The sequence below is a fragment of the Stomoxys calcitrans genome, chromosome 3 (genome assembly GCF_963082655.1).
Source record: "Stomoxys calcitrans chromosome 3, idStoCalc2.1, whole genome shotgun sequence".
In the NCBI taxonomy this organism is placed as follows: domain Eukaryota; kingdom Metazoa; phylum Arthropoda; class Insecta; order Diptera; family Muscidae; genus Stomoxys; species Stomoxys calcitrans.
In genome coordinates this window covers 81,312,034-81,338,865 of record NC_081554.1, presented here as the reverse complement: position 1 = coordinate 81,338,865, position 26,832 = coordinate 81,312,034, and the positions used below count along the sequence as shown (strand labels likewise).

Below are 26,832 nucleotides of genomic sequence, written 5' to 3'. Positions count from 1 at the left end.
CACGTCGTGCAAAATTTCATCCCAATCGGATAAGAAATGCGCACTCTAGAGGCTCAATAAGTCAAGACCCAAGATCGGTTTATATGGCAGCTATATCAAAACATGGACCGATATGGCCCATTTACAATACCAACCGACCTACACTAATAATAAGTATTTGTGCAAAATTTCAAATGGCTAGCTTTACTCCTTCGGAAGTTAGCGTGCTTTCGACAGACAGACGGACGGACGGACGGACAGACGGACGGACATGGCTAGATCGACATAAAATGTCGCGACGATCAAGTATATATATACTTTATGGGGTCTCAGACGAATATTTCGAGTAGTTACAAACAGAATGACGAAATTAGTATACCCCCCATCTTATGGTGGAGGGTATAAAAAGGGTAGGGGAAAGGACAGAGCCTTGTGGCACACCTGCGGTCAATGTATACTCATCGGATGAGAACCCATCTACAACCACTAGTGCGATCTCTGAGGAAGCTCGATACAAGTCGAACGAAGTTATTACCGACTCCAAAAGCGACAAGCTTTTGATAAAAGTGCATCTTGCCAGACCCTATCAAATGCCTTGGAGATATCCAGAGCCACGACCTTAAACTCACCAAACTGGCGAATAGAGCGACTCCATAGAAATCGCTCCCGTAGAGCGATTTCTGCGGAACCCATACTGTCTATCGCTAAGAGGGCCATTGGCGCTGAGCCAGAAACCAGCCCCGGAAAACTATGAGAAACAAAGGAATAGAAAAAACGGACCCCCTAACGTTGACAACCCACGCAAACGAAAAAAGGACCATGATTTGCGGATATGCACCTGGAATGTCCGCACTCCTTATAGAGAATGTGCAGTATATGCGCTGACGGATGTATTAGAAAGGTACAAGGCAGATATTACCGCCTTACAGGAAGTGCGATGGACTGGGAATGGCGTCACTACAACACCAAACGGTGACGAACTAACTATAGCTGCCATAACTCGAAGCATGAATTTGGCTGTGAATTTGTGGCTAGTCGGAGACTGAAATACCTTGTCTCCAGCTTTACTCCGGTGGATGAGAGACTAGCCACAATCCGCATAAAAGCCAAATTCTTCAACATCAGCCTTATTTGTGCCTATTCCCAGACGGATGACATAGACGAGCAGACCAAGGATACTTTCTACTAGCGCCTAGAGAGAGAATAGGAACGCTGCCCCGCTCATTATATTAAAGTCGTTCTTGGAGATTTTAATGCGAAGATAGGGAAGGAAGACAATTTTGGTCCAACAGTAGCAAAGTTTAGCCTCCACGAGATAACGTCCAGTAATGGGTTGAGGCTGATAGATTTCGCCGGAAAGACGTGAGTGTGAGCGAATTCAGATGTACAAGAGTCAGAATGAAGTCCGTGAAGTCTACCAAAGAATTAAACATCAAACCGATGGCTTGAATGCAGACACATGCTCCTGCAGAGACAAAGAAGAAAATCTGGTAACTGACACAGATAACATGCTGAGGATATGGAAGGAACATTTTACCCAACTGTTAGTGTCCGACGTTGGCGGCGAAGAGGACACCGCAGAACCAATCAATGATGATGGTATAGCATTTTTACATCCTAGTCAGAATGAGGTCCAAGTAGCAGTGACCCGACTAAAGAACAATAAGGCAGCAGGAGCTGACGGTTTACCCGCTGAATTATTTAAGACAGGAAGCGACAACGCTGATAAGGCGTATGTATCAGCTTATCTGCGCAATCTGGTTAGAAGAACGCATACCCGATGATTGGAACCTCAGCATACTATGTCCCGTACACAGGAAAGGAGACAAGACGGAATATGTCCTCCCCATCGCATACAAGATACTCTCGAGCGTACTGTGTGAAAGATTAAAACCAATGAGATAATTGGGCCCTAGTAATGCGTATTTAGACCTGGTAAATCCACCCTGGATCAGATATTCACACTGCGCCAAATCCTGGAAAAGACCCCAGGAGGACAAATCAACACCTCATTGTTGACTACAATGCCGGTTTCGATACTCCTTTACATTCAAAGGTATTTCAAGCTATGTCTGAGTTTGGTATCCCTTCAAAATTAATAAGACTCTGCAGGATGACACTTGCTAACACGCGTTCCTCCGTAAGAATAGGAAAGAATCTCTCCGAACCATTTAATACCAAACGAGGTTTCAGACAAGGAGACAACCTATCGTGTGATCACTATAATATCCTGCTGGAGAAGATTATACGAGATGCAGATGTGGATAGATGTTGCACACTCATCACAAGAGAACACATACTACTCGCTTATGCCGACGACATCGACATCATAGGTCGGTCACCGGAAGAAGTAACTGCAGCTTTTGAAAGAATCGAAAGAGAGTCAGTGAAAATGTGTATGGAGAAAGTTGGGAAGCACAACTTTGAGATAGTCAGCAACTTTATCTACCTCGGTACTGCCGTAACCGAAACGAATGACACCAGTTTTGAGATAAAGCGACGAATAATACTGGCAAACAGATCCTACTTCTGACTAAGTAAGCAGTTTAGAAACAAGGCCACCACTCGACAGACGAAGATTACACTATACAAGACACTGATACTACCCGTATTGTTATATGGTTCTGAAGCATGGGTACTTGTGAAAGCAGATGAGGCAGTGCAGGTGGTGGGAGACACCTCGAAATTTGGTATAAGAGATTTTAGAATGAGCGCAGGAGATCGAGGCGCTTGGAACGCTATTCTACGCTCGGCTAGTGGAACAAATGTTCTGCCATAGCCAATTAAAGTGAAGTAAGTAGTATTTGAACACATTTGCTCGAAATTTGATATGGATTTTGTTTAATGCATCTGAATGTCATAGAGGGTGGGAAAAACATTAGAGCGAAATAAGAATTCTCTCTATACTGCATTGTGCGGTCCGCTCTCCAATCAATTACAAACGGGTGTGAGTTCCCGTAATGTCTAGTATCCCCGACAAACACCCTTACATCAGGAAGAAGAAGACACACCATGAAGGTACCGATAGAACAGCGCCAAACAACCCACATTGCGACGATGTTCAAGGGGGGCAATTGAGTTTGATACCCAACTGTCCCCAATCAACGCCATCGCTCACCTCTGTACACGGTCCACTGCCAGCTGTATGATGATTTTGAAGCTCCAGGCCATACATGTGAGTTGTACTTCATTTTCGGCCTTATGAAAGTGGTATAGATGTTAAGAAGATCAGAAGGAATGAAGTAAATCTTACACCGTTTAAGGAAGCCTAAACACTTGAATGCTACTTTCGATATTTCAAATACATGTTTAGCCCAACGGACATCACTTTGTATTTTCATACCCTGAACATCAAGAGCTTTTGATAGCTCAACATCTATACCGCTAATAGACAACGATTACATCACTATATCCAATTTTATATGTAATGAATAAAGGGTTTTTATACTACAAATTTGCCCGTAATTGGTATTAAAACATAGTAATTTATCTTATAATTATGTTCAAAAACATGCTAAAATTGAGTATCATTTTAATTTCCTTAAAGTTAAGCTACTTCAACTTCTTGAAAATTTTAACTAGATGTTGGTTTACTCGCATATACTTAAAATAACGAATTGTGTAAGCCAAATAGCGAAAAAAATCTTTGGCTCCAAATCATGACCAATTTTATTACCATTTTGTTCTATTTTCGTAAGTGGGTCCCATTTTTTTAATATATCAAGCCATCACTAATGGTTGGGAAAATATAATTAATACATTACAACTAGAAAAATCTGTTTTAAAATTTCTCTATACAGTTTTATTAAGTTTTAGTCTTATAGTAACATTAATTTCTAAACAACTACAGTGTCCTTGTTTTCACTTAGTGTATGTGTTATGTCCACACTTCCCTGGACTGCATCATATCTTTGTTTATCTTCCGGTTCAATGGGGAACCAATCTGTTGGGCAGCAACATCTGAAGAACCTTTCCTTAATGGTACCCATAGATCGTAACATTTGATAAATGACAAATCCTGGAATACCCAGCCAAGGGATGGCAATAAAAATTAGAGATAGCAAATCCAAAATAAAATCTGAAAATACGTGCTCGTGGCTAGATATGTACAAACCAACATACTGCATTTGGAAGAAAACAAAAAATTAAGAAAAGGAAAATAGTTTCTCAGTTAAAGGTATAAAAAAAATGGTGATAAAAAAATTTATTATATTTGTCAACAGGTTAGCAGACACAAAGTATTACCAAGATCACGCAGGAATATGTGTCAAACTAACAAGTAAAAAGGCGTAAAGTTCGGCCGGGCCGAACTTTGGATACCTACCACGGGTATGTATGTAAACCCCATTTCGTCACAAGCCGGTGAAAATTGGATAACTTAAGCACCCATGGATTTTAAATGGCATGGACATTGAGTGGTCTAATATATATGTCACTATTCAATTTTGTAGAACAAAATATTGGTCTTTTTGGCAGATAAATCCAATTATAAACCGATCTGAGCCATATTAAGGTCGGATATCGTGAGGTTAAGAAAATCTCACTGTTTCAAATTTCGACGAAATCGGGTAATAAATTATGGGCTTCAGTCCCCTTATCGGCAGATCGGTCTATATGGTAGCTATATCTAAGTGTAGTCCGATCTGAACCATATTTAGGTCGGATGTCAGGAGGCTATAAATAACTCACTGTTTCAAAGTTTAACGAAATCGGGTAATAAATAAAGCTTTTATGGCCTTCAGACCCTTTATCGAGAGATCGATCAATATGACAGCTATATCTTAATATAGTCCGATCTGAACGATATTTGGGTCAGAAGTCGGAAGGCTTAAACTACTCACTGTTTCGAATTTCAGCAAAATCGGATGAAAAATAAAATTTTTATGGGCATAAGACCCTTTATCGGAAAATCGGTCTATAAAGCAGCTATATCCAAATATGGTCCAATTTGGCCCGTTCAAGAACTTAACCAGCGCGCATCAAAAAGACGTATCTGTGCCAAATTCCAGCCCAAAGTCCTAATTTTTGAAGGCTCTAGAGTGATTACAACAGACGGACGGACGGACGGAGAGACATATACTTTGTAGGGTCGGAAATTAATATTTCGATGTGTTGCAAACGGAATGACTTAATGAATATACAATACACCCTATCCTACGATGGGTGGGTATAAAAATGACAGCTACATGATATTTGTTTTATAGATAGTTTATTATATTGTTCACAAATTTACTCAAAAATCTAACTGCTCTAAAAATTCCTCAACCCCAAAAACATTTTCAGGTTCACACGAGGATGCAAGAATTCATTATTGTCAAAAGCGCTGAGTTAGTGGGCATCATAAAATGATTTTAATTGCTTGATTCATTTCAAAGTTCTTTTACTTGATATGGAACAAAAGTTTCCTTGGAATACTTATTTTCGACAATTAAAGACCTTTTAGTAAAATCCCATGCTAACTTGACTAACAGTTCAACAATATAATTGCCTTTATCTGAATCCCATATGGTCTTTATTGGTCTACGAATCTAAGTTTGGATGTAAGGTGTACTCCATTTTTAAAATACTTCATTTCAGCCCGATATTCTCATGATGTCTGATTTAGAGGTGTTTTCGGGGGAGAGGTGGTACCCCAGATACTTGGCCCTGAAAAAATATCAGCATCGTGCTCTTCTCTCAAATACCATTTATTTAAACCCCATATTGCCATTGGCTTAAGAGGAGTTTACAGGATGAGGCGTCCTCCAAACACATGGCCCCAAAATAGGTTATCAAATTCGTTTTCTAATCTCAAATACCTTTCATTTGAGCCACATATTGGCAGGGTCGAAAAATTTTTTCCCTTTGGGGAGTGTTTTGGGAAAGGGGTGATGCCCTATATACATGGTCCTATATTTGGATATCAAATTCGTATTCTACTCCCAAATACCTTTATTTGAGCCCCATGTTGCGATGGTCAGTAAATGCTGTTTGTGGTGTATTTTGGGAAAGGGGTAGACCCCCAGAAAATTGGTCCCGAAAGTGGGTATCAATTCTTGCCCAACCCCCAATACCTTTCATTTAAGCTCCACATTGACATGGTCGGTAAATATGCCTGATTAAGGGGTGTTTTGGGGATTGGGGTGGTCCCCCAAACACTAAGTCCGGAAAATATATCAGCAACGAGCTCTATTCTCATATAAGTCAGCAAATACAATATGTCCGGTTTGGGGTATTAGCCCTAAAAACTATGAATATTTACTTCCACTCTCTTTAAGATCCAAATTGTCTTGGTGAGCAAATACATCCCATTTGAGGGTAGTTATGGTGGTGGGACGTCCGCTAGACAGTTGGCCTCTAATGTTGATATCAGATACGTGGTCTACTCCCACATACCTTTAATTTGAGCAGCATATTTCCATAGTCGGCAAACATGACCAGCTTGGGGGGTATTTTGGGGAATGGGCGGCCACTCAGTGAGTTGGCCTTGAAAATATGATTTGAGCCTCATATTGGAATATTCAGAAAATACTTACTATTTGGGTGGTGTTGTGGCCCCATAGATACTTTTCCCGAATATTTATATCAAATTCGTGCTTTACTCCCAAAGACCTTTCGTTTGAGCCCCATATGGCTATGGTCGTAAATTTGTCCCCTTTGGGGGATGTTTTTGGGGAGAGGCGGCCCCCAAAAAACTTGGTCCCATATTTGGATATCAAATTCAAATTATACACTCAAATACCTTTTATTTAAGCCCCATATTCCCATGGTCACTAAATAAGTCCTGTTGGAAACGTGGTCCCTCATTGGGATTTCAGATTCATTTCCTACTCGCAAATACCTTTCATTTGAGTCCCATATTGCCAAGATCGGTAAATATGTCCAATTTAGGGGGTGTTTTAGGGGTTGGGGTGGTCCCCCTAGCACTTGGTTCGTTGAATGGATATCAGATACGTTTTCTTATCCTAAATACCTTTGATTTGAGTCCCATATTGTGGTGATTGGTCTAAATATATGTTTGGTAGGTTTTAGGGTGGGCGGTCCCCCTAGGTACCCTATCCGAAATTTGGATACGAAATTTTTATTTTTAGGGTACTATATGAGAGCACACAAAATTTCGCTTAAATCGCACCACCTATCTCCGAGATCTGGCGTTTCTGAAAATTAGGGTAAGGGGGAGGGTCCCCCCCCCCCCCCTTCAGATATCAAAAAATGTAGTACCCTTTTTTCACCACGGGGTCATTATGCACCATCTGTGAAAATTTCAAGAAACACAAGTTGATTTTTATATATAAGATATCTTACCAAAGCCAATAATAAACCAATGGGTGCAACAAATCTGAGAATGTTAATACTCCATGTAGCAAAACGATGGGTTGTCATAAATTCTATATCTCTCTGAAAGCGTTCCCGACCATAAATCCAGAGTACGATCAAAATGAGCAGCAAGTTTATAGCGGATTGTGTTATTAGTGTATCGGTTGAAATCACGCCAATATAAGTCATTCCGCTCTAAAAAAAACCGAAAATCCTTTAATAGCATCAAAGAAAACAAGATTTCTTTTCCAAATCACTTACATTCGAAGTGAAAAAAATTGATAGGGCAGTCAAAAAGAACAGCAAGCCAGTGATGACATAAACTCGCGTCTCCCGCAAAAATACAAATTCATCAAAAATTGAGGTTAGAATAGAGAGCAGTTGAAGAAACTAGAGTATGTGACAGAGAATCAGAAAATGTTTCCCCTTTTCCCTTTTCTTAGTTCCATAAAACATACCGTCAGTGTAAGATTGGACAAAAATAACATGAAGTAAAATAATATCGACCACAAGTTAGCCCAAGGCAAGTGCGCCAGAACATTTCCGCTTGATAGATATATAGTCCAAAATACTTCAACATCTCTGTAATAGTTGTCATTTGCGTTAGCTGGAAAAATTAAACATATTTTGATAACAAAAGTTTTTGATATATCAAAAAAAAAAACTACTTTATTTACTTCATACCAAATAAAAAGGCTTCACTCAATCGTATTAGAAATTCTAGGCCAAGCATTACTCCAAATTGTCCCAAAGCAATTAAGCAACTCGATTTGATAACATTTGTATTGAATTTGTTGAAGCTGGAAAGGGTTATCACCATGCCCCAGCCAGGTCCAAATGCTGCTAGACCACATATGGGTATATAGGCCACAGTGTTCATAAAACCATGATGAGTTGTATCAAAAATGTTTTCGTATACCTTGGAAGCTCCAGGCAGAAAGCTGAATGCAATAATGAATGATGTCATTAGACCGATTACTATACACATGGAATAACGAATTAGAGTTCCGATCTGTAACAAAAATGAAGAAATAAATTGCACATTAACACAGATATGGTTCACCCAGAACAATTAGTTTGCTGATAACAGCAAACACTATCTGCTAATAATAAAGTTAAAATTTTAAATTGTTGACTGAAGCCATACAATTTTTTGAACTATCTTTTTTGACTATCTGGCGCCTCATCTGGCCAAAATTCACAGCGTGCCTAGGACTTGCATATACCCCGAAAGCCTGGTAGCAGGCAAGGATGGTGTTTATACCCAAGCCCGGCAAGGCAAGTTATGCGACACCAATGGCCTACAGTCCCTTACGTCCTTTCTACTCAAAACCATGGAACGTATTGTGGACACCATGATAAAGAGTAAGACATCCAGCGAACTGCTCAAATACAAACAGCATGTCAATGTCAAGGGAAGGTCGATGGAGGCTGCCCTGCACGAGGTTGTGCATAAAATAGAAGAATCCTTCTATGCCTACACACTGGCGATATGCATTAACATCGAGGGGGCTTTTAACAATATGCGGACCGACACACTAATCCAATCCGTAGACCAGTACCGGGTGGACCCCCTCATTAGAGACTGGATAAACCATATGCTAAAGCACAGGAGGATAAATTGTGTGTCCCATGGCATAAATATAAAGGAGAAAGGGGCACAAGACACGCCACATGGGACATTTTATCGTCACTCCCAAGGGTGACCACCATAAACAACCTATTACGGATGCTAACAGAGGATTGATTTTAACCCGTCTGCTACGCAGACAATGTTTTATTACTCCTAAGGAGTAAGGATCCGAACCAGCTATGAAGAAGCGCCGAAAGGGTCTTGCATATGACATATGACTGGGCTAGACCCAGAGGTCTCAATTTTTACCCCAGAGAAGACTGAAATATGCCTGTTCACGAGGAAGACGAAGGTAGGCCAATTTAACGCACCACGTTTCCTCAATAAGACGATTTTGATATCTGCCAAGGTCAATTACCTTGGTGTGATCTTGGATAGGAAACTGAAAAGGGAAGTGTTACATTCTGGAGCGTACTAAGGAGGCTCACAGATGTTGGGCACTGTGTAGACGGGCCGTTGGCTCGAAGTAGGGCTTGAATCCTAGGATAGTTTACTGGCTTTACAGGAGCGTGATAAGACCAATACTTACCTGCGCCTCAGTAGTTTGGTGGAATGCTATGGAGAAAAAGTGCAACATAAGGACCATACAACACGTTCAGAGAACATGTTGTCTTCGCATAGGCGGAGCGATGAGGACCACGCCCACTAGGCCACTGGAGACTATTCCAGATATCCGACCCATTGACATACAGATTAAGTGTGAGTCAGCCACGGCGGCTATGAGACTTAAGGCGATGGCAGAATGGATTGAGGATGGGAGCAGCTCATACCAAAGCGGTATAATCGAAGCGACGATAGGAAACCTGGAGTGGAGGGAAGAGTTTTCCGATCGGATACCTGAGATGAACCTACAAGTCGAGTGCGTGGCACTGCTGCCATCGGCACAGTCTTGGATTGACGGAACCCTAGTATTGCCATCTGGTAGATCATGTTACACGGATGTATCAAAGCTAGAGGACAGAGTGGGCCTGGGGGTTTACGTTGAGAACCCAGGGACTGGGATCTGTTTTAGACTGCCTGACCATAATACGGTCCTGCAGGTGGAGATTCGGGCGATCACGGAATGCGTGAAGTGGTGTGGTGCTTACGCGAGGACGTCGAGTACAAACATCTTTACCGACAGTAAAATCGCCATAAGGGCAATAACAACCAGGACGGTAAGGTCAGTAAGAAAAAGATTAACGCCTTCTCTGAGGTTGGTAAAATCCGCATCGTTTGGTTGCCGGGCAATAACGGAGTAAGGGGAAATAAAAGTTCGGACGATTTGGCGGTGAAGGACAGAGGACTGCCGTCAATAAACTTGGTTAACCCGAAGCCTTTCGGGTCGTCGCAGACCGAGCTAAGGGAGTGGGCAAGGAATGCTCATACAACATTGTGAAACAGCGAAACAGTCGGTAGGACGGCGAAAATCCTATGGTGGAATCCAGATCGTGAAAAGACAGGGCTATTACTGAAAGGAAGCAAGAAGGAGGTCAGTATAGCTTTTGGTATCATAACGGGACACATAGGACTTCGAGTTCACTTATGTAAAACCGGTGCGGCAAGTGATAGCATGTGTAGAGCATGTGGGGAAGATAATGAGACTTTGGAGCATTTCCTTTGTCATTGCCCAGCTTTTGTGTTCAACAGATACGGCCGCTTAAGTGTAGACACAATACCAGATATGAACCAACTTAGGGGAGCGGTATTGAAAACAATTAAGGCTTTTGTAAGTAGCACGGAATTCCTAACTTAAAATTTTCTTTTTAGAGGTTACTTTATTGTTTTTAGAGAGCACAACAAGCCGATTACTGGCTTAGGTGTATGTCCATAGTGGATTAGGGCGGATTAATATCTGCACCCTCTGCAACCTAACCTAACCTAACCTAAGATGGAATATAAATGAGAGTTGGAAGACTTATTGAGTCCTCAATTGTCCTTGGCTATATAGGGCACCTTAATCAATTTGAAAAATGTGCGGATGAAGTTACATGGCGTAACAGAATATCAACACACACTTGCTTAATTTTTATACGTTCTTTGCTATGTTATTCTTTGAATAGAAAGCATTGAAAAGCATCTCAAGCTGGAAGATGTTCGTAAAATCACAATCGGATGGAATATAAATTTTAATACCCTCCACTATAGGATGCGGGTATACTAATTTCGTCATTATGTTTGTAACTACTCGAAATATTCGTCAGAGACCCCATAAAGTATATATATTCTTGATCGTTGTGCCATTTTATGTCGATCTAGCCATGTCCGTCCGTTCATCCGTCCGTCTGTCTGTAGAAAGCACGCTAACTTTCGAAGGAGTAAAGTTAGCCGCTTGAAATTTTGCACAACTACTTCTTATTAGTGTAGGTCGGTTGGGATTGTAAATGGGCCATATCGGTCCATTTTTTGGTATAGCTGCCATATAAACCGATCTTGGGTCTTGACTTCTTGAGTCTCTAGAGGGCGCAATTCTTTCCGATTGGAATGAATTTTTGCACGAAGTATTTTGTTATGAAATCCAACAACTGTGCTAAGTATGTTTAAAATCGGTCAATAACCTGATATAGCTGTCATATAAACCGAACTTGGATCTTGACTTCTTGATCCTCTTGAGGGCGCAATTCTTATCTGATTTGAATGAGAATTTGCACGATGTATTTTGTTATGATATCCAACAACTGTGCTTAGTATGGATCAAATCGGTTCATAACCTGATATAGCATATAAACCAATCTGGGGACTTGACTTCTTCAGCCACTAGAGGGCGCAATTATTATCCGATTTAGCTGAAATTTTGTATAACGGCTTCTCTTATGACCTTTAACATACGTGTCGAATATGGCATGAATCGGTTTAGAGCCTAATACAGCTCCCTCTATAAACCGATCTCTCTATTTTACTTCTTCAGCCCCTAAAGGGCGCAATTCTTACAAGATTTTGCTGAAATTTTACACAATGACTTCTACTATGATCTTCAATGTTCAGTTCAATTACGGTCCGTAATGAACCATAATTTGATATTGTTCCAATAACATAGCAATTATTTTCTTTTATCCTTTGTTTGCCTAAAAAGAGATACCGTGGCAATAGCTCGACAAATGTGATCCACGGTGGATGGTTTATAAGATTCTGCCAGGCCGAACTTAGCACGCTTTTTCTTGTTTTATTTTAAAACTTACGGTTTGAGTTTGAATTTCTTTTAGAACCATTGTGCTTATTATAGCCCACACCAATAGAGTGCAGATGATAAGTTGCCAAGCCATCGAAAACTCAAATTTACCATAATAGAATAGCTTTGCGTCATGGAACATATACCTGGAAAGAAAATGAGGTTATATTAAACGTAATTTATAAGCAAAAATTATGTGGCCATGACATTTTTAGTCGATCTAGACATGTCCGTCCGTCTGTCTGTCGAAATCACGCTAACTATTCAAGGAGTAAAGCTAGGCGATTTAAATTTTGCATAAATTTTAGAGTGGGTCCTATTAGAGTGGGTCATTTGGGATTGTAAAGAGGCCATATCTGCCCATGTTTTGATATAGCTCCCATATAAACCGAATTCTTTATTATGCTTCTTGGGCCCCTAAAGAGCGCAATTCGTTTTTTATGGGCGGCCACCGTGGCGCAAAAATTGGCATGTCCGTCTGTGACGCGAAACGCCTATGTTCAAATTATGGTGTGAACACCAAAATAATTTTTCAGCGTTGGTTATCCTCCGACTAATGCTGGCTACATTCGTGAGGTATCCTGTCATGTTAAAATACGGAACACAGTTGGGATTTAGCATAAGAAAGGAGGACCCTTATCATTAAGGTTAAACTTTAGTTGGGATGCCCTCATTGATATGAGAGAAGTATTCCCTGTTCCTTAACAGAATGTTCCTAGATGTTTACTATGAAATTCAATAGATGTGCCAAATATGGTTCGAGTCGGTCCAAAACTGATATACCTCCCGAAATAAACCAATCTCCCGATTATACTTCTTGAGCCTCTGAATGGCGCAATGCTAGTCCGATTTAGCTGCGCCAAGTGCGGGCTGAATTGGTTTAAAACCTGTTATAGCTCCCATATATTGGGTTGCCCAAAAAGTAATTGCGGATTTTTTAAAAGAAAATAAATGCATTTTTAATAAAACTTAGAATGAACTTTTATCAAGTATACTTTTTTTACACTTTTTTTCTAAAGCAAGCTAAAAGTAACAGCTGATAACTGACAGAAGAAAGAATGCAATTACAGAGTCACAAGCTGTGAAAAAATTTGTCAACGCCGACTATATGAAAAATCCGCAATTACTTTTGGGGCAACCCAATAAAACGATCTCCCAATTTTACTTATTGAGCCCCTATAGGGTGCAATTCTTATCCGATCTTGCACAAAGACTTTTACTATGGTCTCAACATCCATATAGAGTATGGCTCGGTTTATAACCTGAAATAGCTTCATTTCTTATCCATTTTCTTTTGTAGGCCTATAAAGAGATACCGGGCAATCCCATCCATGATGAAGGGTATGTAAGATTCGCCCCGGCCGAATTTAGCACGTTTTTATTTGACTAATTGTAATAAGCTTTCTATAAAATTCAATAAAAATTTAAGAAGTCCTAAGAGAATACTTAGTGTCGAATTTTATGAGCATCGAATGGCAAATGACCATGTAAATTAATATGGACAGACAGAAGGAAATTGTTAAATCGATAACAAGTAAAAGCGTGCTAAGTTCGGACGGGACGAATCTAATATACCCTTCACCATGAATCGCATTTGACGAGTTCTTTTCCTGACATCTCTTCTTAGACAAAACAAGTAAAAAGGCGTTAAGTTCGGCCGGGCCGAACTTTGGATACCCACCACCTCGGGTATATAAGTAAACCACCTTTCGTCAAAATCTGGGGAGAAATGTATACCTTATGCCCCATAGCAGCTATATCGAAATATGTTCCGATTTGGACCAAATACTAATAAATACAAGTCATTGTTCAATTCTGTAAAACAAAATTTTGATCTCTTTAGTAGCTATATCCAAAAATAAACCGATCTGAACCATATACGACACGGACGTCGAAAAGCCTAACATTCGTCACTGTGTCAAATTTCAGTGAAATCGGATTATAAATGCGCCATTTATTGGGCCAAGACCTCAAATCGAGATATAGCTCTACATGGCAGCTATATCCAAATCTGGACCGATTTGGACCAAGTTGTAGATAAATGTCGAAGAGCCTAACACAACTTACTGTCCCAAATTTCGGCGAAATCGGACAATAAATGCTCCTTTTATGGCCCCAAAAGCTTAAATCGAGAGATCGATCTATATGGCAGCTATATCCAAATCTGGACCGATATGGGCCAAAATGAAAAATGATTTCGAAAGTCTTAACACAACTCACTGTCCCAAATTTCGGCGACATCGGACAACAAATGCGCCTTTTATGGGCTCAAATTCTTAAATCGGGGGATCAGTCTATATGGCAGCTATATCCAAATCTGGACCGATCTAGGCCAAATTGATGAAGGATGTCAAAGGGCCTAACACAACTTACTGTCCCAAATTTCAACAAAATCGGATAATAAATGTGGTTTTTGTGGGCCTAAGACCCTAAATTGGCAGATCGATCTATATGGCGGCTATATCCTAATCTAGACCGATCTGCGCCAAATTGACGAAGGACGTCGAAGGGCCTAACCCTACTCAATGTCCTCAATTTCATCAAAATCGGATAATAAATGTGGCTTTTATGGGCCTAAGACCCTAAATCGGAGGATCGGTCTCTATGACAACTATATCCAAATCTGAACCGATCTATGCCAAATTGAACAAGAATGTCGAAGGGCCTAACATAACTTGTTGTCCAAATTTCAGCAATATTGGATAATAAATGTGGCTCTTATGGGTCTAAGACCCTAAATCGGCGGATCGGTCTATATGGGGGCTATATCAGGATAAAGTCCGACATAGCCCATCTTCGAACTTAACCTGCTTATGAACAAAAACGGAATCTATGCTAAGTTCAATGTCTCTATCTCAATATCTATATCAATATCTCAATATCTCTATCTCAATATATATATCTATCAATATCTCAATATCTCTATTTTTAAAGACTGTACCGTTATTTAAACAGACTGACGGACGGATCGTCTTAGATTTTTACGCTGATCAAGAATATATGTACTTTATAGGGTCGGAAATGGATATTTCGATGTGTTGCAAACGGAATAATGAATACACCCCCATCCTTCGGTGGTGGATAAAAAACTGCCTCTGGGTTGGGGTAAGCACCTCCCAAAAGTTTTATCCCCGCCCAAATTTTCAAATATTCCATTGTTATCGATAAAATTTACTAATTATATTGCCAATTAAAGTGCTTTAGCCCCCAGAATCTGGGCTGGCTTCGCTTATGGCGACCTATATATGTAGAAATCTACGTCTACATGTATATGCTCGCTCTAATTTTTCTACTCTATACTTACTTAAGATACAAAACGGATGGTATGTTATGCATTTTATATTCGGTGAAATTATGTGCAATATTATCACCGTCAACATAGGACACGATTTTGGTCGCATAACTTTCATTATTACACAGCTATAAAAAAAAAGTATTATTTATTTATTTATTTATTTATTTATTTGATGAATACCTACACAACAAGATAAAAAATCTTATAATTATAGTGCAGGCTTATAAGAACAGTCATATATCCTTTGAAAAAAATAATAATAAAGATAATATAAAAATTTTTAAGGAAATATAAAAGAAATGTAAAAAAAATTTTTTGAATATTAATGATGGAAATACAAATTATTGAGAAAAATAATAAATTAAAATAGTTTTCACTTTAAGGAAGAAGTTAACAATGTTTAAAAGGAGAGAAAAAAAGAGAAAAAAAAGAGAAAAACAATTTTTGAATAATTAGTTACTAAGAAGAATAAAAAGTCTTTTCTTAAAGTCTGACGCGTTGCTGATGTTTTGGATTTCGTGGGGAATGGTATTCCAAAGACGTATGGTACTCGTATAAAATTGCCATTTAGATACTAGACTCCTTCTTCGAAAAGGTACAAGTTTTCTACCCCTTCTAGATCGGGCGAATACTAATTTGTCGTAGAGGAAATTGGGTGTTTGTGTCACAATGATCTTATGCAGGAATTGTAGAGATCTGATTCTGAGTAAATTGTCAAAACTACAGCCATAAAGGGAATTCGCCATGGTGGAAATATGTTGATTTCTTCTTACACCATAGACATACCGAATAATGCTGTTAAAAACTACATTCAATTTCCGTTGGCTTAGTGAATCGCAGTTCGCAAACAGTTCACAGCCATAGATCAAACCAGGAATTAGAAACATCTTCGCTAATAGAGTCCGAACCTCAATAGGTGTATAAGAGTGTGTGATCCACAGTGTACGCAGCTTTGCATATGTCTGCCCTGCTATAGCATTCACATGATTAGACCAAGTCAATGAGCTATTAAAAATTACACCTAAATTCTTCGCACTAGACACAATATCAATCTTCTGACTATTTATAGTGACATCCAAGTCTCGTAGAGTAAATCTTTTACTCTTGTGAAAAACAATAATTTTCGATTTATGAGGATTCAGAAATAAACCATTTGCTGTGGCCCAGTTATAAACACGTGAAAGGTCCTGGTTGAGTTTTGTAACGCATTCACCAATATCATCAACAGAACCGCTAAGAAACAACTGAACGTCATCAGCATACATGATGATCTGACTGTGGACTAGCTGGCTTGGAAGATCGTTTGCGTAAAGTGAAAAAAGAAGCGGACCTATTATAGAGCCTTGGGGAACCCCCTTGGGCACTATTATTGACTCTGATATGGCATCTCCTACGTACACTGACTGCTGCCGATTACTGAGATACGATTGAAAAAGCTTTATAGAAGTATCACTGAACTTGAAGAATCTTCTGAGCTTCATATATAGATTACGATGATCAACCGAGTCGAAAGCCTTTGAATGGTCAAGAAGGACGAGAAAACTAACATTACCATCATCAATTTTACTCCTTATCGATTCCGAAACTTCAACTAATGCACTAACGCAACTATAATGAGCTCGAAACCCGGTTTGTCTATCAGATAACAGCGATTCCCTTTGGAGATATTCAGACATTTGTCTATGTAAAATCTTTTCGAAAACTTTCGAGAGGTAGCATAATATCGAAATCGGACGAAAATCGCCATTGGATTTAGGGATAGGAATTATCTTTGATCGTTTCCAGATACTCGGATATCTACTGGAGATTAGAATTGAGTTAAAGAGATGAGTAAAATAAGGTAGTAGGTAAGGAATCAGTATTTTAATAAATCTTGGGTCAATACCATCAAGACCAATGGCATTAGACTTCACTGACATAAGACTATGTATAACTTCATCGTGCGATACACATCTAAACTCAAAACTGCAGTCAACATGTGTGTTGTCCACTACCCTATTAGTGACTTGATAGAAAGTGGTGTCTATATCCAAGGTCGGAATATTAACAAAAGATCTATTCAATTCGTTGATATCTCCATGGTAGGTAGAAATCGCCTTGGATTTACCAACTCCGATATCATTTATAACCTTCCACTTGCTTCTCGTGTCTAACGCCGAATAATATTTGGATGAAAAATATCGTAACTTTGCATCATTAATAACTTTATTAACCTTATTCCTGGCCGTGCGAAATTCTTCCTGAAGTTCAGGAGTCTTAAAACGTTTCCACCTAGAGTAGGCTAGGTCCCTATTTCTAATGAAATTTCTAATAGTGGAATTAAACCAAGGCTTAGTGTTTGAGCTTTTCATTTTCGTTTTAATAGGGACTGTTGTATCATAGATACGAAGAATGTTTTCTTGAAGAAAGCTCAATTTATCATCAACAGATATAAGTCCATATATTTCATGCCAATCGACTTCCTGAATCCTCTCATCTAAAGCAGAATAGTTCAAGTTCCTGAAATCGCGGTACGAAAACTTCTCCACTTTCTCCGACAAGGTGAAATTGTAAGCTAGATAAATCAAATCGTGTTTCGAGAAACAAGGAGCAGATATTTGTTCATTAAGTAAAATATTGGAGGCATTATTTACAAAGAATAAATCTAAAAGGGTATTAACAGTTGAAGAGAAATGAGTAGGGTTTGTAGTATTAGTAGGGTAGAGACCCAGTGTCAACATATTGTCCGTTAAAAGCGAGTCTACAAGATTACGTATTACGTTGTAAAATTTTAATAAAAATAATGAAGATGGGATTTAAGGGCCATACATACATTTGTGTCCTCATCCTCTGTTAAGTTTCGAGTCCATGTGAAGCCCTCACAGCTCCAGGGCAACGTAGGATTCATTGAAGCGAACATGTATAGCAAGGGCACTGTGGCAAATAAACTGTTACAGGCCAGGATACAGATATTCATAATCAGAGATACGTAGCCCATGCCTAGAAAAGTGATTTATTTATTTTTCTCCATTACTAATTTAGATGATGGTTTATCAAATCGCATGTTTACCTTTAAATATAGGCGAAATTCGTAGGGCTGAAATGAAGCCACTGCTTGAAAATTGTCCCAAGTATGATTTGACCACCATCAAAGGAACAATGAAAATAACAGTGCTTAGTAGGTAAACGAGAATAAAAATCAAGACTGTAGGGAACAAATAAAACCAATATTAGAACTGTAAAACATTTGGCAAGAGGGCTGCTATCTATACTCGAATTAAGATTCTAGTATCAAATTTTGATCGCTGATTGATTCTTATTTTACTATCCAATTATAATTTTTTGAAAAGTTCTTTTTTATTACCTCCACCATAGGATGGTGGTACATTCTGTTTGAAACACCTCGAAATATGCGTCTGAGACCCCATAAAGTACATATGTTCTTGATCGTCATGTCATTTTAAGTCGATCTAGCCATGTCCGTCCGTCTGTCTGTCGAAAGCACGCTCACTTTTGATGGTGTAAAGCTGGCCGCTTTTGCACAAATACTTCTTATTAGTGAAGGTCGCTTGGGATTGTAAATGGGCTATACCGGTCCATGTTTTGATATAGCTGCCATATAAACCGATCTTGGGTCTTGACTTCTTGAGCCTCTAGAGTGCGCAATTGGAATGAAATTTTGCACCATGTGTTTTGTTATGATATCCAACAACTGTGCCAAGTATGGTTCAAATCGGTTCATAACCTGATATAGCTGTCATATAAACCGATCTGGGATCTTGACTTCTTGAGACTCTAGAGGTCGCAATTATTATCCGATTGGCCTGAAATTTTGTACGAGGGTATACAAGATTCGGCCCGGCCGAAATTAGCACACTTTTACTTATTATACCCTCCACCTTAGAATGGGGTTATACTAATTTTGTCATTCTGTTTGTAACACCTCGAAATATGCGTCTGAGACCCCATAATCATCGTCATGTCATTTCAGACCATCTAGCCATATTCGCCTGTCTGTCCGTCCGTCCGTCTGTCCATCCGTCCATTCGTCCGTCTGTCTGTCGAAAGCAAGCTTACTTTCGATGGAGTAAAGCAAGCCGCTTGAAATTATGCACAAACACTTTTTATTAGTGTAGGTCGGTTGGGATTGTAAATGCGTCATATCGGTCCATATTTTGATATAGCTGTCATAAAAACCGATCTTGGGTCTTGACTTCTTGAACCTCTAGAGGGCGCAATTCTTATCCGATGTGAATGAAATTTTGCACGCAGTTTTTTGATGTGACTTCCAACCACTACGATAAGTTTGGTTTTATTCGGTCCTTGTTTTGATATAGCTGCCATATAAACCGATCTTGGATCTTGACTTCTTGAGCCAATAGAGCGCGAAATTTTCACCCGATTTGGTTGAAATTTTGCATGAGGTGTTTTATTATGACTTCCAATAACTGTGTTAAGTATGGCGTAAATCGCTATAGAACCTGATATAGCTGCCATATAAACCGATCTGAGATCTTGACTTCTTTAACCTCTAGAGGGCGCAATACTCATCCGATTTGGCTGAAATTTTGTACAACAGCATCTCTCATAACCTTCAACACACGTGTCTAATATAGTCTGAATCGATCATTAGCTAGATACAGCTCCCATATAAACCTATCTCCCGATTTTGCTTCTTGAGCTTGCCTAAGATTCGGCCCGGCCGAACTTAACACGCTTTTAATTGTTCACTTATTGGTCAAAAAGTTTGGGAATAAAATCCTATTTACTGAAATATTTATGGGTGTAGCAAAGACCACCCTGAAATATGGTGCATTTTTATTCAATCTCGCTTAGCACTCTATGTCACTGTCACAATTACACTCACATTTTCTTTATTTGGTAGAAATAGAATGCCTCGAAATCAAGTATTTCCATGTCATTTTACTCACCACCCGATTCTATCGATGATAGCCATGATCTTGAAATTACATCAATCTGAAATACAAGGCTGATGCAGGCATAAATGAAGTCATCTGGATGCAACCAACTGCCACGGTTTTTGTCTGGCGCATAGGGGGCCCGACCACTTTCATAGGATGACACATAGACCATGTCAGTTATATGAATAAATCTCACTGATTCTAACAACGTTTATCCTTTCAACGATTTAAAAAGGGTGTATTTTGGTTATTTTAATTATTAAAATTCCTCAAGGTGAGATGTTTTTTTTTTTGCTGCTATGAATTTTAAAATAATTTAATTGCTCATATAAATGTTCAATTCCATTCCACTGGCTTAGTTAACGGACCGAATTTATCAAATTGAGTAAATGCCGTGTGGCAAATTGCTTCCAACTGTGACTGTCAACTGCTGAACTTATTTGTCTAAGTGAAAAATGCTGGCAAATTAAACTGAATGACCAAAAGAAAAAGCAATTATCATGTGCGGGAACAAATGCTTAGATATTGCGGAAAATATGTAATGCAATAAATGATAGTCGTTTTCTTCACTCCGATTATCTGTTTACAAAATACAGCAATGACCATCAAAAATTCCTCTTGGGATTTCACACACGTTACACTTGGAAATGGGTATTGAAAGTATTGAAATTTATTATAAAAAATGCTACAAATTATGCAATGGCGTGGTAGCGCGAATCACGGGAATTATCTCATAGTTAAATATTTTATTATATTGTAGTATTATCAAACTGGTAAACTTTGCATTAAATGCGAAACCAATCCATGTGGACGGAGTGTAATATTTATATGTGTACAGCATACACAGACAAAAAAAAATTAGGGATTTTTTTCATAATTCCATTCATAATTACTTTTTTACATTTTATTCATGTATGTATTTTGGATACCTTCCATCTCGGGTATATATGCAAAACCCCCCTTTCGTCACAATCCGTTAAAAATTGGATAACTTAAGCAACCAAATTCGGCACGGACTTTGAGTGGTCTAATAAATATTGGGTTGCCCAAAAAGTAATTGCGGATTTTTCATAAAGTCGGCGTTGACAAATTTTTTCACAGCTTGTGACTCTGTAATTGCATTCTTTCTTCTGTCAGTTATCAGCTGTTACTTTTAGCTTGCTTAAGAAAAAAGTGTAAAAAAGTATATTTGATTAAAGTTCATTCTATGTTTTATTAAAAATGCATTTACTTTTTTTAAAAAAATCCGCAATTACTTTTTGGGCAACCCAATATTTTATTCATGTCCCGAGAACTCATATGGAAACTCGTATGGAAACTATCGATGAACAAACTGCCTTTCTACAGAGGAATATCCGTGACCTACAGAAACTTAAGGTTCCACTCAAGACTAGAGAAGTGTCCTCCAGATCGAAACCGTGGTTCTACCGGGATATTCTTTCGGTTATTCATAAGAGGAATCGCAGGTGGAGACGTTTCAGGACGCCTGAGTTATATGATGCCTTTCGCTCAGCAAGAAACCACGTCAATAAGTTGATTAAGATAGCGAAGAAAGACTACTTTTACAGACGCTTCACTTTGCAAAAGGCTCCAAGAGAACGTGGAAAGTTATTCTAGACATAAGAATTGGGAAAGATACTAATAGATGTTCAACAAACTTGGACATCAATGGGCTTAACGATGCCTTTGTTAATGTCCCACAGATCCCAGTTGATCCCAATTTCTATGGCTTCAATATCTCCCCCTCCCTCGATGACGACTCTGGTTTTGGCTTCAGCTGTATTGGTCCCACCGATGTCCTTGAGTGCGTCGCGACTGTAAAGTCTAACGCTGTCGAATCTGATGGCATTGATCCTAGATTTGTAAGACTCTCCCCCTCATTATTTCTCATGTAACCTATGTTTTCAATAGCATTTTGACCACGAGTTACTTTCCATTAGCGTGAAAAATGCCAAAGTCATCCCACCGCCTAAAAATTCCAAGGAATATAAACCAATTACGATTTTTTGTTACTTGTCAAAGGTCTTTGAGAAATTGTTGTATTTGCAAATGTCGTCTTATGTCAACGAGAACTCTTTGTTGTATGTGAGACAGTCCGGGTTTCGACCTAACCACAGCTGCGTAACTGCCTTGGCAGAGGTCACTGAGAGGATCAGGGTCAATTTGGAGAATGACAAGATAAATTTCCTTGTTCTTCTTGACCATTCTAAGGCATTTGACACTGTGGATCATTTCTTGTTATGTGATAAGATGAGACATCTTTACAATTTTTCTTCTACGTCCGTTCGTCTTATTTTGTCGTACCTGTCACACCGCACTCAGTCCGTCAGTTATAAGTCTTCTGTATCGGCACCTCTGCTTGTTTTAAAATGTGTTCCTCAGGGATCAATTTTGGGTCCTCTTCTCTTTTCATTGTACAGTAACGACGTGGCGCGACAATTGTCTTATTATGTACATATGTACGCTGACGATGAACAAATATTGGGTTGCCCAAAAAGTAATTGCGGATTTTTTTAAAAGAAAGTAAATGCATTAGAACTTAGAATGAACTTTAATCAAATATACTTTTTTTACACTTTTTTTCTAAAGCAAGCTAAAAGTAACAGCTGATAACTGACAGAAGAAAGAATGCAATTACAGAGTCACAAACCGTTGAAAAAATTTGTCAACGCCGCAATTAATTTTTGTGCAACCCAATATATATCGGCAGTCCGAGGGATGAGATTGTTGAAAACATACGTCTGCTTAATCATGATCTGTCAAGAGTCAGCACGTGGGCGAAAGCCAGTGGCCTGTGTCTCAACCCTGTAAAGTCCAAGTGTGTGGTTATCAGAAACAGGCTGTCTCGTTTTTCATGTGATGTCGGTATATTCATTAACGACTCTAGATTGGAAATCGTTCCTCATGCTAAGAACTTAGGCGTTGTTATTAACAGCACTCTGACTTGGAGTAATCATATCGACTCTGTCGTTGGTCAGGGATATTCAAAATTGCTTGCTCTCTGGGCCACTCAGTCGGTTACTCCGCTGCGGGTTAGGTCTCTCTTGGCAAAGACTTATCTTGTTTCTGGCATTCTCTACGGCTGTGAGTTATTTGCTAATTGTGACTCGGTAAGTAGACGTAAGCCAAACACCTTTTTTAATAGCGTTACTCGTTACGTATTTGGCTTGAGACGGTGCGATTCCATCTCTAAATACTCTTTATCCCTGTATGGCGTCTCCTTACAGCACTTGTTGTACCTGAGATCGTTTACTGACTGATCTACAAGCAGGCACCACAATATCTGCATGGATTTATTGATTTCGCCAGATCTATTAGAAGCAAAAAAATCATTCCCAAAATGTATCGGAGGCTTGTTTCTGAATGGCATATGTTCATATTCGCTGTACGTCTCTGGAACTCACTTCTTAACGATCTGCAATTACTCAGTAACTCGGCAACATTTAAAACTTTGGAAACATTTTACTGCATTAAGTTGATGAATGTTAAGACTCATTTATATATTTATTTTTATTCTTTTATACTTACCTTAATTTCTTTTTTTTTTCGGATCAACTGAGTCTATTAATTCCTCTTTAATTGATAAATTAATTTTTCTTTTTTTTTTTTCTTTTAAATTCAAATCTACAAAGCCACAAATGTTAGATTTTTCTTCCGTTAGTAAGTTATTCATTCAAAATCTGTGATGTATTGTATAGCTATAGATTCTTAGTTTTAATGGTTTACTATGTACAATTGTTGGAGATATTACCCGCACTTTAATTATAAGAATTTTATATTCCTGTTATACGGGTGTAAATAAATAAATTACAAAATAAATATACAAGTAACATTTTCAGACAATAAATTTACTTTTTAAAGGATTAAGACCCTAAATTGAAGGATCGGTCTATATGACAGCTATATCTATATAGTCTGATCTGAGTTATATATGGGTCGGATGTAGTGAGGCTTAAACCAACTCACTATTTCAAATTTCGACGAAATCGGTTAAAAAAATAAAGCTTTTATGGGCTTTAGACCCTTTATGGCGAGATCGGACTATATGACAGCTAAATCTAAATATAGTCCGAAATTTACTATATCTGGGTCAGAGGGCAGGAGGCTCAAAACAACTCACTTTTTCAAATTTCAGCGAAATCGGGTAATAAATAAAGCTTTTGACCCCTTATTGGCAGATCGGTCTTATGGCAGCTATATCTATATATAGTCCGATCTGAACCATACTTAGGTCAAATGTCGGGAGACCTGAAACTACTCATTGTTTCAAATTTCAGCGAAATCTCTCAGAACCATATTTAGGACAGATGTCAGGAGGCTTTAAATCACCCTCTGTTTCAAATTTCAGCGAAAGCGGGTAATGAATAGAGCTTTTATGAGCTTCAGATCCTTTATCGGCAGATCGGTCTTAATAGCAGCTATATCTATATATAGTCCGATATGAACCATATTGGGGTCAGGTGACAGGAGGCTTTAAACAACTCACTGTTTAAAATTTAAGCGAAATCGGATAAAAAACAAGTAAAAGCGTGCTAAGTTCGGCCGAGCCGAATCTTATATACCCTCCACCATGGATCGCATTTGTCGAGTTCTTTTCCCGGCATCTCTTCTTAGGCAAAATAGGATATAAGAAAAGATTTGCTCTGCTATAAGAGCGATATCAAGATAGGGTCCGGTTTGGATCACAATTAAATTATATGTTGGAGACCTGTGTAAAATGTCAGCCAATTCGAATAAGAATTGCGCCGTTTGGGGGCTCAAGAAGTAAAATAGAGAGATCGATTTATATGGGAGCTGAATGGGGCTATAGACCGATTCAGACCATAATAAACACGTATGTTGATGGTCAAGAGAGGATCCGTCGTACAAAATTTCAGGCAAATCGGATAATAATTGCGACCTCTAGAGGCGCAAGAAGTCAAGATCCCAGATCGGTTTATATGGCAGCTATATCAGGTTATGAACCGATTTACACCTTATTTGACACAGTTGTTGAAAGAACAAATAAATAACGTCATGCAAAATTTCAGCCAAATCAGATAGGAATTGCGCCCTCTAGATGCACAAGAAGTCAAGTCCCCAGATCTGTTTATATATGACAGCTATATCAGGTTATGAACCGATTTGAACCATACTTGGCGCAGTTGTTGGATATCATAACAAAACACGTCGTGCAAAAATTCATTCAAATCGGATAATAATTGCGCCCTCTAGAGACTCATGAAGTCAAAACCCAAGATCGGTTTATATGACAGCTATATCAGGTTATGAACCGATCTAGACATGGCCGTCCGTCTGTCTGTTGAAATCACGCTACAGTCTTTAAAAATAGAGATATTGAGCTGCAATTTTACACAGATTTTTTTTTGTCCAAAAGCAGGTTAAGTTCGAAGATGGGCTACATCGGACTATATCTTGATATAGACCGATCCTCCGATTTAGGGTCTTAGGCCCATAAAAGCCACACTTATTATCCGATTTTGCTGAAATGTGAGTTGTCTTAGGCTTCCGACATCTTTCCTCAATTTGGCCCTGATCGGTTCAGATTTGCATATAGCTGCCATATAGACCGATCTCTCGATTTAAGGTTTTGGGCCAATAAAACGCCCATTTATTGTTCGATGTCGCTGAAACTTAGGAGAGTGAGTTAAGTTAAGCACCTTGATATACTTCTGCAATATCGCACAGTTCGGTCCAGATTTGGATATAGGTGCCATATAGACCGATCCTCCGATTTAGTGTCTTAGGCCCATAAAAGCCACATTTATTATCTGATTTTGGTGAAATTAGGGACAGTGAGTTGTGTTAGGCCCTTCGACATCCTTCGTTATTTTGGCTCAGATCGGTTCAGATTTAAATATAGCTGCCATATAGACCGATTTCTCGGTTTGAGGTTTTGGGGCCATAATAGGCGCATTTATAATCCGACTTTGCCGAAATTTGAGACAGTGAGTTGCATTAGGCTCTTTGACGTCCTTCTTCAATTTAGCCCAGATCGGTGCAGATTTGAATATAGCTGCCATATAGACCGATCTCTCGATTTAAATTCTTGGCCCCATAAAAGGCGCACTTATTGTCCGATTTCGCCGAGATTTGAGACAGTTCGTTGTGTTAGGCTTTTCGACATCCGTGTCGCATATGGTTCAGATCGGTTTATTTTTTATATATAGCTATTAAAAAGACAAATAGTTTGTTATACACAATTGAACAATGACTTGTACCGATTTGTTTTTGGTCCAAATCGGAACATATTTCGATATAACTGCTATGGGACATAAGGTATGCAATTTTCAGCGGATTTTGATGAAAGGTAGTTTACATATATACCCGAGGTGGTGGGTATCCAAAATTCGGCCCGGCCGAACTTAACGCCTTTTTACCTGTTTTACCTGTGTGAGATTCCATTGTTTCAAAATTTTTCCTTTGCTTTTTAGAAGACTTACTTTAGTAAAAATTGAGAAAACATGTTCAGAGATTATGTTCTATATAGCATATTTTTCCGACGTATCATATTGAAATATACTTTGTTATACTGAAATATGCTGGAAAAGAAAATAAAGTTTGGTACATATAACACATG

The 26,832-nt window shown here is 38.8% G+C and overlaps 1 protein-coding gene across 1 annotated transcript in view; it reads right to left on the bottom strand.

The window, feature by feature from the left end:
* LOC106084934 (sodium- and chloride-dependent neutral and basic amino acid transporter B(0+)-like) overlaps positions 1-20,673 on the bottom strand; it is a 45,195-nt gene extending 24,522 nt beyond the window's left edge. Inside the window, exons 1-9 of the mRNA XM_059365498.1 lie at positions 20,262-20,673; positions 18,401-18,535; positions 18,164-18,330; positions 15,361-15,476; positions 12,067-12,202; positions 7,960-8,287; positions 7,734-7,882; positions 7,537-7,665; positions 609-727 (exon numbers count right to left, since the gene is read on the bottom strand). Of these exons, the coding sequence (XP_059221481.1) occupies positions 609-727; positions 7,537-7,665; positions 7,734-7,882; positions 7,960-8,287; positions 12,067-12,202; positions 15,361-15,476; positions 18,164-18,330; positions 18,401-18,535; positions 20,262-20,424 (1,442 nt within the window). The 5' untranslated portion in view covers positions 20,425-20,673. The remainder of the gene's footprint in view (positions 1-608; positions 728-7,536; positions 7,666-7,733; positions 7,883-7,959; positions 8,288-12,066; positions 12,203-15,360; positions 15,477-18,163; positions 18,331-18,400; positions 18,536-20,261) is intronic.
* Between the last annotated feature and the right edge of the window lie 6,159 nt (positions 20,674-26,832).